Source organism: Engystomops pustulosus, chromosome 4 (assembly GCF_040894005.1).
Source record: "Engystomops pustulosus chromosome 4, aEngPut4.maternal, whole genome shotgun sequence".
Lineage (NCBI taxonomy): Eukaryota > Metazoa > Chordata > Amphibia > Anura > Leptodactylidae > Engystomops > Engystomops pustulosus.
The window spans coordinates 19,343,925-19,360,386 of record NC_092414.1 but is presented as its reverse complement, the minus strand read 5'-3'; the positions used below and the strand labels follow the sequence as shown (position 1 = coordinate 19,360,386).

At 46.5% G+C, this 16,462-nt stretch overlaps 1 protein-coding gene across 1 annotated transcript in view; it reads right to left on the bottom strand.

Annotated features, from left to right (window-relative positions):
• Positions 1–738: 738 nt before the first annotated feature.
• Positions 739–16,462, bottom strand: part of FERRY3 (FERRY endosomal RAB5 effector complex subunit 3) — a 31,431-nt gene continuing 15,707 nt past the window's right edge. The window contains exons 10-14 of the mRNA XM_072145414.1: positions 12,789–12,863; positions 10,748–10,950; positions 4,711–4,768; positions 2,589–2,656; positions 739–1,080 (exon numbers count right to left, since the gene is read on the bottom strand). Of these exons, the coding sequence (XP_072001515.1) occupies positions 988–1,080; positions 2,589–2,656; positions 4,711–4,768; positions 10,748–10,950; positions 12,789–12,863 (497 nt within the window). The 3' untranslated portion in view covers positions 739–987. The remainder of the gene's footprint in view (positions 1,081–2,588; positions 2,657–4,710; positions 4,769–10,747; positions 10,951–12,788; positions 12,864–16,462) is intronic.

The following is a 16,462-nucleotide window of genomic DNA, read 5'->3' as shown; positions in this document are numbered from 1 at the left end:
TAGATGAGGGTCTGGTCCTTGGTCTGTATAGATGAGGGTCTTGTCCTTGGTCTGTATAGATGAGGGTCTGGTCCTTGGTCTGTATAGATGAGGGTCTTGTCCTTGGTCTCTATAGATGAGGGTCTGGTCCTTGGTCTGAATAGATGAGGTTCTGGTCCTTGGTCTCTATAGATGAGGGTCTTGTCCTTGGTCTCTATAGATGAGGGTCTTGTCCTTGGTCTGTATAGATGAGGGTCTGGTCCTTGGTCTGTATAGATGAGGGTCTTGTCCTTGGTCTGTATAGATGAGGGTCTTGTCCTTGGTCTGTATAGATGAGGGTCTTGTCCTTGGTCTGTATAGATGAGGGTCTGGTCCTTGGTCTCTATAGATGAGGGTCTGGTCCTTGGTCTGAATAGATGAGGGTCTTGTCCTTGGTCTCTATAGATGAGGGTCTGGTCCTTGGTCTCTATAGATGAGGGTCTTGTCCTTGGTCTGTATAGATGAGGGTCTGGTCCTTGGTCTCTATAGATGAGGGTCTGGTCCTTGGTCTGTATAGATGAGGGTCTTGTCCTTGGTCTCTATAGATGAGGGTCTGGTCCTTGGTCTCTATAGATGAGGGTCTGGTCCTTGGTCTCTATAGAGGTTGTCCAGAGGTTGTGTCTGGTACTACAATTCACTCACAGAAGCAGTGGACTCTCCTGGTATGCTGGGACCTCAGCCTTCCCCCGGCCCACCAGGTAATCACACAGAAGCCATCACTGAGCTGGAATGTTTATTAGTTTTCTATACTCTCATACATATACAGATCACGCCGAGCCCATGGCTCCCACTGCTGCCCATAGGGGCACATGCCCTCCGAGGTTGCCAGTTGTAGTCTTCCCTATAATCCAGGGGACTTGTCACATTATTGAGGGGAAAGATCACAGGTCACCACCGCTGGCTGCATTGTCAATGCTCCATAATGGCGGCTTCTGGATGGGCCTTTATATTTCACAGAGACAATAGACTTCAGCGTTTAGACGTGAGGGTGAGTGTGGACGAGACTCTGAAGATCTGAGGAAGCATGGTGCTCAGCTGGTAAAACATTTCTTCAGAGATGTTCTGTGAATATAGAAATTAAAAAAAAGTCAAGAACAAACATAGAGGACATCATGATAGTTCTACCTCCTTCCCCAGCTCTCATGTATTAGCACAGCCATGTCCTAACCTGTGATTCAACCCTCAGTTCTCTCCTTTTCTACACTGCTGCCCCCTGTGTATATATGATCCCCCTCCCTCCCCAGCAGATTCTGCAATCAGGTCTCTCCTCTTCTACATTGCTGCCCCCTGAGTATATGTGATCCTGCAATCAGGTCTCTCCTCTTCTACACTGCTGCCCCCTGTGTATATGTGATCCCCTTCCCCCACACTGCAGATTCTGCAATCAGGTCTCTCCTCTTCTACACTGCTGCCCCCTGAGAATATGTGATCCCCCTCCCTCCCCTGCAGATTCTGCAATCAGGTCTCTCCTCTTCTACACTGCTGCCCCCTGAGAATATGTGATCCCCCTCCCTCCCCAGCAGATTCTGCCATCAGGTCTCTCCTCTTCTACACTGCTGCCCCCTGTGTATATGTGATCCCCCTCCCTCCCCTGCAGATTCTACCATCAGGTCTCTCCTCTTCTACACTGCTGCCCCCTGTGTATATGTGATCCCCTTCCCCCACACTGCAGATTCTGCAATCAGGTCTCTCCACTTCTACACTGCTGCCCCCTGTGTATATGTGATCCCCCTCCCTCCCCTGCAGATTCTGCCATCAGGTCTCTCCTCTTCTACACTGCTGCCCCCTGTGTATATGTGATCCCCCTCCCTCCCCTGCAGATTCTGCCATCAGGTCTCTCCTCTTCTACACTGCTGCCCCCTGTGTATGTGATCCCCCTCCCTCCCCTGCAGATTCTGTTATGAGGTCTTCCTTATTCTAAACTGCTGCCACCTGTGTATGTGATCCCCCTCCCTCCCCTGCAGATTCTGTTATGAGGTCTTCCTTATTCTAAACTGCTGCCACCTGTGTATATGTATTCCCCTCCCTCCCCAGAAAGAAAGAAAGGGTTAAAGCCCCCCCCTCCCCCCTACCCACCGTGCTGTAAGAATACGTGTCATTGTGTCACACGGCTCTGACAGTCTCTTCCTGTTAATATAGATGATCCCGCTAGACAAAGACATCGAGGCACATTCTGAGCGGGAGGTTTTTCCTTTTCATCTTGGTCACTGTGTCGCCTGCTGATAGTTTTATGACCCCCGTGGGAACCCAGAGGGGCGGCCGCAGCCCTTGAGGGGGGGACAATGGCTTCCAAATTCTTATTTTGTACAGATATGCTGATCAGGCAATAAATAAGACGTGATGTACACAACAGATGTGAAGGGGGTGCTATATCACCTGAGTATGGCAATGATCAGGCCTGAGGGGGTGGGTGTCATGTCGTGTACCCCAGTCTGTAGGGCAGGCAATGCATGTCCCAATGCTCAGATCCCCACCAACATGTGGATGGAGAAGAGGACCTCTGTGATCGATAGAAACATAGAAGGATGAGGAGGAAGGTTACCGCCACTGAGGGGATCCTTGCATCGTACCTGAGGGACAAGAAACTGCACCGTTCTCGAAACTCCTCCATCCCAGGAAACCATCTCCATCATAAAACCTACAATAACAAAAGATGTCACAAAAAGGTTCTATGTACATAATACGTGGAGCTTCTAGGCCCCAATACAAAATCTGTGATGGGATCCCCATCTAATAGGCAGATATTTCTTCCATCCAACCAGGACTGATGTCTATGAGAGGAGAACTGCTGTCTATGAGAGGAGAACTACTGTCTATGAGAGGAGAACTACTGTCTATGAGAGGAGAACTACCGTCTATGAGAGGAGAACTACCGTCTATGAGAGGAGAACTGCCGTCTATGAGAGGAGAACTGCCGTCTATGAGAGGAGAACTGCTGTCTATGAGAGGAGGACTACTGTCTATGAGAGGAGAACTGCCGTCTATGAGAGGAGAACTGCCGTCTATGAGAGGAGAACTGCTGTCTATGAGAGGAGAACTGCCGTCTATGAGAGGAGAACTACTGTCTATGAGAGGAGAACTGCCGTCTATGAGAGGAGAACTGCCGTCTATGAGAGGAGAACTACCGTCTATGAGAGGAGAACTACCGTCTATGAGAGGAGAACTACCGTCTATGAGAGGAGAACTGCCGTCTATGAGAGGAGAACTGCCGTCTATGAGAGGAGAACTGCCGTCTATGAGAGGAGAACTGTCGTCTATGAGAGGAGAACTGCCGTCTATGAGAGGAGAACTGCCGTCTATGAGAGGAGAACTGCCGTCTATGAGAGGAGAACTGCTGCCTATGAGAGGAGAACTGCTGCCTATGAGAGGAGAACTGCTGCCTATGAGAGGAGAACTGCCGTCTGTGAGAGGAGAACTACTGTCTGTGAGAGGAGAACTACTGTCTGTGAGAGGAGAACTACTGTCTGTGAGAGGAGAACTACTGTCTGTGAGAGGAGAACTGCTGTCTATGAGAGGAGAACTGCTGTCTGTGAGAGGAGAACTGATGTCTCTGAGAGGAGAACTGCTGTCTATGAGAGGAGAACTGCTGTCTGTGAGAGGAGAACTGCTGTCTATGAGAGGAGAACTACTGTCTATGAGAGGAGAACTACTGTCTATGAGAGAACTACTTGAATTCAAAAACAACAGGGTAAAGAAAGGTCCATGCCATGAATGCATTCCAAATAATCTGAAGTTTATTAGATCAACACTTAGCCTACTCTGAATTTGGTATGAGAGAACTACTGTCTGTGAGAGGAGAACTGCTGTCTATGAGAGGAGAACTGCTGTCTATGAGAGGAGAACTGCTGTCTATGAGAGAACTACTGTCTGTGAGAGGAGAACTGCTGTCTATGAGAGGAGAACTACTGTCTATGAGAGGAGAACTGCTGTCTATGAGAGGAGAACTGCTGTCTATGAGAGAACTACTGTCTGTGAGAGGAGAACTGCTGTCTATGAGAGGAGAACTGCCGCCTATGAGAGGAGAACTGCTGTCTATGAGAGGAGAACTGCTGTCTATGAGAGGAGGACTACTGTCTATGAGAGGAGAACTGCTGTCTATGAGAGGAGAACTGCTGTCTATGAGAGAACTACTGTCTGTGAGAGGAGAACTGCCGTCTATGAGAGGAGAACTGCTGTCTATGAGAGGAGAACTGCCGCCTATGAGAGGAGAACTGCTGTCTATGAGAGGAGAACTGCTGTCTATGAGAGGAGAACTGCTGTCTATGAGAGGAGAACTGATGTCTGTGAGAGGAGAACTACTGCCTGAGAGAGGAGAACTGCTGTCTGTGAGAGGAGAGGGTGGGAGTTTTCACTCAGCTTTCCAAGGATCAGACAATATATATTCCCAAATAATGAGGCTCCCCCTTTGTTATTGGGGTACAAAGCTCGTCCTGATCTGACCCTGCTGTCCACAGCGCACACATAAACAAGCACAGGAAGGCCGGAGGAGCCAGGGATGCGGCCGCTGCCTGCGCTGCTTACGTGAGGTGAAGAAAACAGAAAATAAAACCTTTCCAAATTTTTTTTTTCCCCTTCCAGCCAGAACATGATTTCAGTCCTCATAAAATATGCCTGGATTGTGGACGGGAACAATGGGAACCCGAGACGTGTTTACTATGAGGTCGCACCATAGACGTTCACACGTTGTCTTACCTTTCACACACTTAAACACCAGCTCGGCTCTCCTCAGGCACCATGGTATAGTCATTTCCTAGAGAGACAGAGGAATCAGGAAGTGCTCATTATTATTACGAGGTGGCGAGTGTGTACGTGTGGACGTGCGAGTCATATACAGCGCGATGTACAGACCTCCCGGCCCCTGCACACAGGAGGACAGCAACACGCACTATTTATAGGAGGGACCCAGGACTACTACTCCCATCTTACATTATACCAAGTCCAAACGAGAAGAATTCTACACAAACATGACATGACTTATCCTGTACTGATCCTGAGTTACATCCTGTATTATACCCCAGAGCTGTACTCACTATTCTGCTGCTGGTGCAGTCACTGTGTACATACATGACATTACTTATCCTGTACTGATCCTGTGTTACATCCTGTATTATACTCCAGAGCTGCACTCACTATTCTGCTGCTGGTGCAGTCACTGTGTACATACATGACATTACTTATCCTGTACTGATCCTGAGTTACATCCTGTATTATACCCAAGAGCTGCACTCACTATTCTGCTGCTGGTGCAGTCACTGTGTACATACATGACATTACTTATCCTGTACTGACCCTGAGTTACATCCTGTATTATACCCCAGAGCTGTACTCACTATTCTGCTGCTGGTGCAGTCACTGTGTACATACATGACATTACTTATCCTGTACTGATCCTGTGTTACATCCTGTATTATACTTCAGAGCTGCACTCACTATTCTGCTGCTGGTGCAGTCACTGTGTACATACATGACATTACTTATCCTGTACTGATCCTGAGTTACATCCTGTATTATACACCAGAGCTGCACTCACTATTCTGCTGCTGGTGCAGTCACTGTGTACATACATGACATTACTTATCCTGTACTGATCCTGAGTTACATCCTGTATTATACCCCAGAGCTGCACTCACTATTCTGCTGCTGGAGCAGTCACTGTGTACATACATGGCATTACTTATCCTGTACTGATCCTGAGTTACATCCTGTATTATACCCCAGAGCTGCACTCACTATTCTGCTGCTGGAGCAGTCACTGTGTACATACATGACATTACTTATCCTGTACTGATCCTGAGTGACATCCTGTATTATACCCCAGAGCTGCACTCACTATTCTGCTGCTGGTGCAGTCACTGTGTACATACATGACATTACTTATCCTGTACTGATCCTGAGTTACATCCTGTATTATACCCCAGAGCTGCACTCACTATTCTGCTGCTGGTGCAGTCACTGTGTACATACATGACATTACTTATCCTGCACTGATCCTGAGTTACATCCTGTATTATACTCCAGAGCTGTACTCACTATTCTGCTGCTGGTGCAGTCACTGTGTACATACATGACATTACTTATCCTGTACTGATCCTGAGTTACATCCTGTATTATACCCCAGAGCTGCACTCACTATTCTGCTGGTGCAGTCACTGTGTACATACATGACATTACTTATCCGGTACTGATCCTGAGTTACATCCTGTATTATACCCCAGAGCTGCACTCACTATTCTGCTGCTGGTGCAGTCACTGTGTACATACATGACATTACTTATCCTGTACTGATCCTGAGTTACATCCTGTATTATACCCCAGAGCTGCACTCACTATTCTGCTGCTGGTGCAGTCACTGTGTACATACTTGACATTACTTATCCTGTACTGATCCTGAGTGACATCCTGTATTATACTCCAGAGCTGCACTCACTATTCTGCTGCTGGTGCAGTCACTGTGTACATACATGACATTACTTATCCTATACTGATCCTGAGTGACATCCTGTATTATACTCCAGAGCTGCACTCACTGTTCTGCTGCTGGTGCAGTCACTGTGTACATACATGACATTACTTATCCTGTACTGATCCTGAGTTACATCCTGTATCATCCACCCAAAGGATGATGCCCCTTTAAAAGCCAATTTAGGAGAAATAACTGCTTAGCGAAGCCCCAGAGGCAGAGAGACCCATAATTCTGGGAGCCGTATCTTTCAGGCCTCGTCGTAATTTATCTGCCTACACGTAACACACACTCTTCCATTTCGTGCTGTCAACAGCGAGCGTAGGCGTCTGACAGTGGTTTCTGCCCTGTGTTTTGGATAATGATCGCAACCCATCTCCTAAAACTAAAATGAACAGTCTTTGTACTCATGTCATCTGTCAAGGTGAGCAAGTTCACTTACAAGCACTTAAAGGGATGCTCCACTTTGAACTTACCTTACCCTTTAAAAAGGTCCCTTGTAAATGAGCTGATTATCTGGTATCCCCCAGCAGGGAGCCCCCCAGCAATCGTCTCTTATCTATGGTAATACTAAATAATAAGTGCTTCATTTCCCAATAGCGCCACCTTAGGTAAATCTAAGCATTACAGTCTACCCCTTTAAATCAATGCAGGACAGGGCCGGTCCTTTGCTCTTTCTCTTCACTCTGATATAGAGATTAGATCTGGATTTAATAATAGGGTAGTTTAATATCCGTTTTCTAAACCGGACAACCCCTTTAAGGCACAGACCCCTCTTGCGGCAGTCATGTCATATAAACTTTAAACCCTCCAAATAAATTGCATCTCAAAAATACCACAATCTAAATTTGACACCCTGTAACCTTCCCAAATCCTCTGGCATCCACCTTAAAGGGGAGTTTTACAAAGAAGACTTCTCCCCTATCCAGAGGATGATGGTTGGGGGGTCATATGCCGAAATTCCAAGTATAACAAGAATAGGGGGTCCTTTGCTTCCCTCATTTCTGGTTGCTGCTCCTTTAAATAATTTATCTGATTTGAGGGACCTGGGTGCAGTGACTTTACACTTTACAATGAAGCTCCAGGTCACATTGGGGCACATTTACTTACCCGGTCCAGTCGCGATCCAGCGGCAGGTTCTCCGACGCTGATTCGGGTTCTGCTGGGATTCACTTAGGTCCGTGCGCCGATATTCACCAGGTGTCGCTGCTGCGCTGAGGTCCGCCGGAGTTCACCTGCTTTTTTCTGGTGTATGTGAGTGCTTGATCTTGCGACACAAATGGCTTTTTAAATTCTGAGGTTTTTCCGAATCCTTCGGGTTGTCCGGTGGCCACGCCCCCCGATTTCTGTCGCGCGAAAATCGGCGCGATTGCGCCAAAAATCGATCACGTGCGCCACAATCCCGTGAAATACAGCGCAAAGAGGAAATATTCGGGAAAAACCCGACGGATTCGCGGCTGAGGACCCTTAGTAAATGTGCCCCATTGTCTTACCTGCCCAGGAGGTGGAGCATCATTGCACCATGTGACCGGGGTTGGATTAATTCTGCTGTGCTGAGATTACAATAGATTACTACGTTACCAGAGATTACCAGAGCGTATACAGAGATACAAAACGTCTGGCCCGTAATGTGACTGAGGGGGCAGGATGTCTTCAGTACAGCACCGTGAATCCAGCCCGTGGTCACGTGATGCATTACTACTCTGATTCATGTTCTTCCCGCCCAAGAGGTGGAGCATCATTGTATCATGTGACTAGGGGCTGGATTCATTCTGCTTTACTGAGGATATCTAGCCCCCTCAGTCACAACAGATCACTAAGTTAGCAAGAGATACACACATTGGGGCATTTACTAAGGGTCGTGGAGCCCACTTTCGTCGAACTGTGCAACGTTTTTGGGGATTACACAGCCCGGACAGGTATTTAGCAAGTGTCTGCGCTGGAATTTTGGCGCACGCGATCGATTTCTTATCCTGCTGTGCTGGCTTCCATGCAACACAAATTAGGGGGCGTGACGATCCGACTGATTCGGACTGAGCGCGGGATTTAACTTTCAAATTGTGTCGCAATCCAATGCACTTACATGCACCAGGAAGAAGAAGGTGAACTCCTGTGGACCTGAGCGGGGAAGCGACACATGCAGGATATCGGGGGCACGATCTTAGTGAATCGCGGCACAGGGCATTATCGTCGGACAACGCACTTTCGGTGAACTCCAGCGGCCGGGTAAGTAAATGTGCCCCATTGTCTGGTCACTGCTGTGACTGAGGGGACAGGATGTCTTCAGTCCAGCACCATGAATCCATCCCACGACACTACCAATTCTAAGGTGGAAAAGACCATGTGACCTGGATAATTATTGTAAGGCAGTGTAAAGACGCTGCTTCCGTGTCCCTCAGATGAGATAAATTATTTTAAAAGAGCAGAAACTTGGAAGGGGAAAACAAAATTGGTAAATAAATTGACTCGATAGTAAATTGAGATTCCCTGGATAGCCCCATGCTTCCATGCCAGCATACAGCAAGAGTCCGATCCTACAGTCACACCTCATCCTATCCTGGCACAGAGAAGAGGGAATATGACTACAGGTTCACGGTTTGTAGTCTGTTACCAGGGAGACTACATAGAAGCTACAAATATAAACACATCTATGGCAATAGTTTTGTTTCTGCTTTTATACAAAACTTTGGGTTGTGAAGGTGTTTATTGTTATGAACCCTCTGTCTACTTTTACGTCTCCCTACACAACTCCGCGTTGACCCTGGACAACCTTAATATAGGGTGTTGTGAATCGCCAGGTTCATGCGATGAACTTGTATCAGTCAGGGAACGGGAGGTTATCTCCGAACCCTACCATTAAGCGGAGATCAACCATTGGGACATCCTTGTCCGGGTCATGGAGTTTGTGTACGTGCCTCTCCACCTCCTACACATCCTTCCTTGCCACACTCTGGTTTCACACTTGGCATCTCTCAGCCTCTTGTCGATTGTTCCAGCTTTGCGAGGAGAAGTGATTTGAGTTGCGGTGTCGGTGGTCAAGAGAGGGAAGGAGGTGTTTGGGGATGGGGGTCATAAATTAGGCATCTCGGTTCCATATGTTTCTGCTCCGCCTTCACTCGCAGCAGATAACAATTAGGGAACCAATTATCGCCTTATTACGAGTTAATTAAAAATGAACAATTTACCAAAAATAAGTGACCTCCCTTGTGTCCCCAGATGTTACCACTTAAAGGGGTAATCTCAGTTCAAGCTGGGATATGGACATCACAAAAATGCTTATTTTGCTTGGATATATCCTTTAAAGGCCAGGAAGGAAAACAAAATCAATTTAGAGGGATTTTCCACAAATTTGTGGGGGGCACCAACTTTTTAGATATCCAATTCCACTTCACAGGTCATCATCTCCATAGGTCACATGGCCAGTTTGCGGCTTGTGGCTGCGCCTGCAATACCATGCAGAGCCACTATACAATGTATGGCGCTGTGCTAGGTAAGGAGAGAACAGTCCATAGCACTCATCCAACTACTGTGAAAAACTTCGAAGAGCTGATTGGCTACTAGTTGTCAGAGCCCCACAGACCTGAAATGAATCACATCCTGATAGTTTATCAATCTTAAAGGGAACGTCTCACCACTTCCAACACCCCCCACACTTTGCCTCCTTAGATGGGTGCCGCTCCACTGATTCCGACGCAGTTGGAATTTTTTCTCTAGCTCATACGGTTCCTGAGCAATCAGTGCCGTTACTTTCAGCCCCTTATATGCTAAATAGGCACTAGACTGGCAGGTGGGTGGTGCAACCCACCCTAGCGCCGCCCAATTGTCAGATGAATACCTAAAATAAAAGCTCTGATTGCTCGGGAACGGTGTGGGCTAGAGAAAAAATTCCAACTGGGTCGGAATCAGTGGAGTGGCGCCTTTTAAAGAGACACAGAGTTGTAGTTGGTAGATATGGAGATCAGTCTTTACTTAAAGATCAGTGAAGGGGGCTCAGGAACAGAGACCTTGCCATACATGGCAGACATTTGCTGTACTATACAGCAGACACCATACGGCTAATAAGCGTGGGCATCAATCTATGAAAAACATAGAGGTTTTCTTTAAAGAAACAGCGCCACCCTGTTCACAGTTTATGTCAGGTACTGCAAATCAATAAAAAAAAAAAAAAAAAAAATTGTGCTGAGCTGCAATACCAAACACACCCTGTGGACATGTATGGTGCTGTTTTCAAGCCCCTGCCCTTATGGTAGATGGCACACTCTCCCTCACCTCTGACATCTCGTGGACGAGTAGCAGCGGGATATTGATAGTAGTGACATCGTGGGTACAGCACACCTTCAGGATGTTCCTCAAGCCCATAATTGCCGGATCGCGGGCAGTGATATTACCGCTTCTTACGTTATCGTCCACGCAGAGGTGAAAAACCACATGAGTCTCGGAGAGGTTGGAGTGCCGGCTCACGTAAAATTCCCCTGGAAGACAACGCGGGATGAAAATGACTCGGTGACAACCACGGAGATATCTAAAGAAAGCTGCTGCGTCACGTCATGGGGTCAGGTAGCGCACAATTACCCAGAGAAGGGACATTTCCTCTCCTTTCCAGGCTATTTTCTGATGCTGTGGCTTCCGAAACAAACATATTACATTCCCCTGATTATAGCGTGCGGGCGGAGAACATCTACAAATCCCTGGATGTATACTAGTTGCATACCACAGGACTTCTGCCCCGGAGCCGGGCTATGGCGGCCACCAGGGGGCACACAGGTCAAGTCTAAGGGTACAAATAGGAAGTATCCCTGGAGATCTTTGTAATCAAAACCCTTGTGTGTGTTGTTAGTAGCAGCAGGACTGTGAAAAATGCATTTATATTCCATGATTGTAGATTCTGGGGTCGTCTTCACACTCCAGTGCTCTGTTCTCTATGTAGACAGTCTTAGGTATTGGCCATGGAGAGATGTGTAATCATACTCTTGTGTACGTTGTTAGTAGCAGCAGGACTGTGAAATTTAAATTCTAGACTTGTAGCTTCACCAAGTGCACTGGGCACATTTCCTCAAGCTGCTCTTAGCTCCCAGAAGGCAGTGTTAGGAATTGTCCCTGGGGATTTGTGTAATTGTACCTTTATGTGTGTTGTTAGCAGCCACTGCACTACCAAGAAAATGCAGGATAGTAGCTCCTGTGGGCGTGTCCTCACACTGCTGTGCTCTTAGCTTTCGGAATGCAGTGTTAGGTATTGTGCCTGGAGATCTGAGTAATCGTACCTTTGTTTCTGTTAGTAGCCGCAGCACTACAAAACAATGGATTTATATTGCAAGATTTTAGCATCTGGGTGGTGTGTCCTCACACTGCTGTGCTCTTAGCTTCCAGAAGGCAGTGTAAGGCATTTTCCCTGGATATCTGTGTTATCATACCGTTGTGTGTGTTGTTAGTTGGCGCTGCACTACAAAAAAAAATAGATTTATATTGCAGGATTTTATCATCTGGGTGTGTGTCCTCACACTGCTGTGCTCTTAGCTTTCTGAAGGCAGTGTTAGGTATTGTCCCTGGAGATCTGTGTAATTGTCCCTTTGTGTGTGTGTAGCTAGTAGCCGTAGCACTACAAAAAAAAATGAATTTAAATTTCAGGTTTTTAGTATCTGGGGGGGTATCCTCACACTGCTGTGCTCTCTGCTATGATATTCTCTCCTCTGTGAATGCTATAGTGTTATACTAAAATCCTCCTAGAGTTTTTACTCAAAGAAAAGTGGATGCGCTTTTGAGCAGCTCAATGCCTCAGAGCTAACAGCACAGCAGTGTGAGGACAGACACGCCGACAAAAGTTGCAATCCTGGGATATAAATCATCTCTCTGGGACTACTACCGCTATTACTACTACTACCTAACCGTGCCTGCAGTTATACATAATCACAAATGCAGACAGATGCCCTCTAATAAAAATATGTGTAGAGAGCTCCACCTAGTGGTGGCTGCTGGTATACAAAATTTTAACAAATTCTAGAATCTCCATATGGAATGTACAAGCAATGGGATATCTGGTAATACAGATTCTGGCTGATCTATCCTGAGGGGAAGCAATGGCAAATCACAATGGGGAAGGGGGTGGGGTACAACCCTTAAATGCATGCCATATATGCAATGATACCGCCCCCATGGCATAGAGTCACAATGTTGACCGACTACATCACATTCAACTATTCCTTATTCTTGTTGGTTAGAAACCAGGATTTCTCAGCTTCCTACCACAACCACTATAGGGACCACCAGTCCCAGTATGATAAGCCAGGATGTGCTGGGTAGAGAGCGCCCTCACCTGGTAACAGATTAGACTGGTTGCGCTCAGCAGTCTTTGCCTTGTCTCCACGTCCGTCGTTCCCATTGCTCGCCTCTGGGGGGAAAAAAAACCCATAAATACTAAATTGTTATTTTTGGTAAATACTGTATTTAATAAATAAGAGACAAAACTATAAATAAAATGTAAAAAAAAAATTATTTCAATAGGAAAAACAACTTTACAAAAAATCTAATATATAAAGCTTAGTGTATGTATGTAAATATGTATGTAAGCATGTGTGTATGTATGTGTGTGTATGTATGTTCGTGTGTGTATATATGTATGTATATATGTGTATGTATGTGTGTGTATGTATGTATGTTCATGTGTGTGTATATATGTGTATGTATGGATGTGTGTATATATGTATGTATGTGTGTATGCATTTGTGTGTGTTTTTATGTGTGTATGTGTGTTTGTGTATATATATGTATATATGTGTATGTACGTGTGTATATGTGTATGCATGTATATATGTGCATGCATGTATGTGTTTGTGTGTGTATGTATGTGTGTATTTATGTCTGTCCGGAGTCTGCACCGTCGCGTTTACAATCACCAAATTTTGAACAGTCGCTCTCTGTGACTCAGGGAACGTCACAGACTTGGTTTTCAGTCGAAATATTTACCCTGAGCTTTACAGAGGGATTTTTCAGGATTCCTCGAAAACCCCTTTAAGAATGGCCACATGTCTAGTGGTTCCCCTTAAAAGTGATGTCCAGTGACAAGAAGTGAGCTGCTATCCAGAGGGTGGAGGTGTCTCAGCCATGGGACCCCCTTTGGATCACTAGAACCGGGGTCCGTTGCCCCTCATTATAACTGAAAAGAATGGAGCGGCCGGTCACACATGCGCGCTTGCTGGCTTTTCTTTTTGGGGCACAAGGGGGGAGGGGGTGCAACCCCCGTTCTCTTGACTTGTGGTGGTCCCAACACTGAGACAGCAATGCTGATTTGTTGTCACTGACAAACCCTTTGACAGAGTGCTACAGTCCCAGGAAGCATAACAGAGGAACGTCAACATTCCAAAGTTCTAAGAACCCTTCGGAATTGTGATTTAAAGGGAAAAACAAGTTATTTACTAAAAAAGCCCCCTCCCACGGTGGTGACAGCTCCTCTTTATGAGGAATGGTACCACTTGCCCCGTGCCTGTCAGCGTTGCCTAAGACACGCGTCCCTTTTAGACCCTTCCAGCACATGACCTTGGTCATCATTAAACGCCTGTCATCAGGAACTGTGGAAAGCGGAGAAACGCAACCTCAGTAAAAATGACTTCATCCCCATAGGAGGCCACATCTGTCCTCGGATCAGAGAGAGAACATGGCACCCCATCACTAATACGCATCAAGACGTATCATCGGATGTGCAAAAAGGTCCCCTGACGCCCCCCACCAGAGGATCAGGCTGATAGAGTTACGGGCTGGGAAGGTTTTTGGCACCCGCCCCGTCCTCTCTATAACCCTTAATGGGGCACGGAGCGCTCTTAGGGTCCATTTGGAATAATTGTATTTTTGAGGAGCGGGGTCCGGTTACGTGTGTGAGCTCTGCTTATCCCTGAGGTATGGGGAGGGCGAGGGGGGTTGTAGCAGGACATGAGCTAAAGGAGGACTAGCATAAAGCATCAGGCATCCCTGCTATGCGCCCATCACATACCCATGCAGAAGGCAAACTACTGCCTTAAAGTGACCCACCTACCACTACTACAACCTATCATGGGAATGCTCACCCTTCATGCCTTTAACACATCTCCAAAATCTCCTCCAGGTTGAATAAAACAAACGTTGCCTCCCGCAGTTACCACTAGAGGGAGCTCTTTGTATACAATCCTGGTTTTCAGTTTTCTGTGTAACCAATATGCAGTAAGCTCCCTCTAGTGGTGGCTACAAATAGCTAGAATTCTTTTTATATTGCTTAAAGTATTTTTTTTTTTTAAAGATTTGTTTAATTAATGCATTTTGCACACTTCCTTTAGACTCCTCTGACCCCAAAATCACCAAGATTGGCGGAATAGAGTCAAGGATTCAAGCTAGATCTGACCTCCATGTGTGAACTGTGCCGTCTTTCAAAACACTCCACAATCTCTCAGACTCCTCCCCTTCTAATCAAGCCCCGCCCACTTGTCCATGTGGGCATCTGCTGCATAAGATAATCATTTCACCCCTCCTGACACTATCTCCAGTGTATCCCATAAGATGTAGCTTCACACTGTTAGGGGGTTTCCCCTACCAGCTCTTACAAGCAGGAGGCAGATCCTCCTGCATTTAAGAGCGGACAGGGAGAACCCTATCAAAAGAATGATTTAAAGGGATTTTCTTTTACATTATATAACCTTATTTTCTACGTACAGTATTGTGAATCAAGAACTTACTGCTGGGATCCTCAGTGATCATGAGTTCTGGGGGTCTACAGGCCCATATCAACGATACGGATGTGCACACCCGGCACCTGTTCTCATGATTACTGGGGGTCCCCTGAGACACGATCAATCCTATAGATGGGAAATAAGTGTATATAGTGGCAAAACCCCTTCACCTCTATAGCTATGCTGAAGGTTTGGTACTCTGTATCAGTAAAACTATGCTAAAGACTGGATTGCATTGGGAAATGACTACAAAAAAATCGAAATCTGGAAGTCTGGATTGTCCATGTGGGATACCTACCTTTCTAGGATTGAATGTGAACCAACCCTTGAATGCGGAGTATTCACAACCCCCCCATTTCTCCTTTGGGATTGCCCCCCCAAGACTGAGAATGGAAGAGTCTGATATGAAGGTAATTGACACATGAAGACCCTCAGAACAGGTTGAATCCGTTCCGGAACGTTCCGTGAAGGTTCCATTTCTGGATGTGATGACGCCCCGTGTGATTCCGCTGCTTTGGGCAGTAATTTAGCGGTATATTTATGTCACCTCAGTACGATGACAGTGGGATAATTAGGGAAATACCATTCGTTCCCTACTTCCTCGCTTTGGGCGATTTAGATGGACAGAATTTTTTCGTCATCTTATTTTTGCGAGTCATACGACACCAGAGGTTCCTCGCATAGTGAAGGGTCCGCAAATACCCACCATGAAAGGTTAAGGGGAGGTTTAAGTTTCCCCCGTCACATCAGTAACCTAAGTTTCGGCCAATCAGTAATCTCCCTGGACACAGGAAGTAATTTGTGACGTTACAGGAAGTGTCCATGGAAGCCTCTGATTGGCCGGTGCTGTGTCCCCCTACACTAACAACTATATGATCAGAGCACTCTTGCTTTTCTTTATAGAGACTGCAGGGTTAATATCAGTTTATATTTAGGAACCAGGAGGCTCAGGATGAGCAGTGCATGTCATGTAAAGAGAGATGGAGGGAGTGGTGGGTGTCCTGGAATTTACAGCCCTATGCATCAAGATCTGACCCAGCTCCAACCTGCAGATCATAGGAGGATTACGCAGGTCCTGGAAGTTCCTTTTAGCTCCGGAGTTCGGAATCGGAGCCAAAAATTGTTGAAATCGTCATGCCGACCGTTTTTTTACGCTCTCACTTCGTGCTACTTAGTGAAAGCGTCCACCGGGCTTCTATTTAGGAGCGTCCCGAGCTGCCATTCAATTTATAGAGCGGCAGCGGCGAGAGCAGATGACAGGGCCAAATACAGACACGGATAAATATAGATGCGG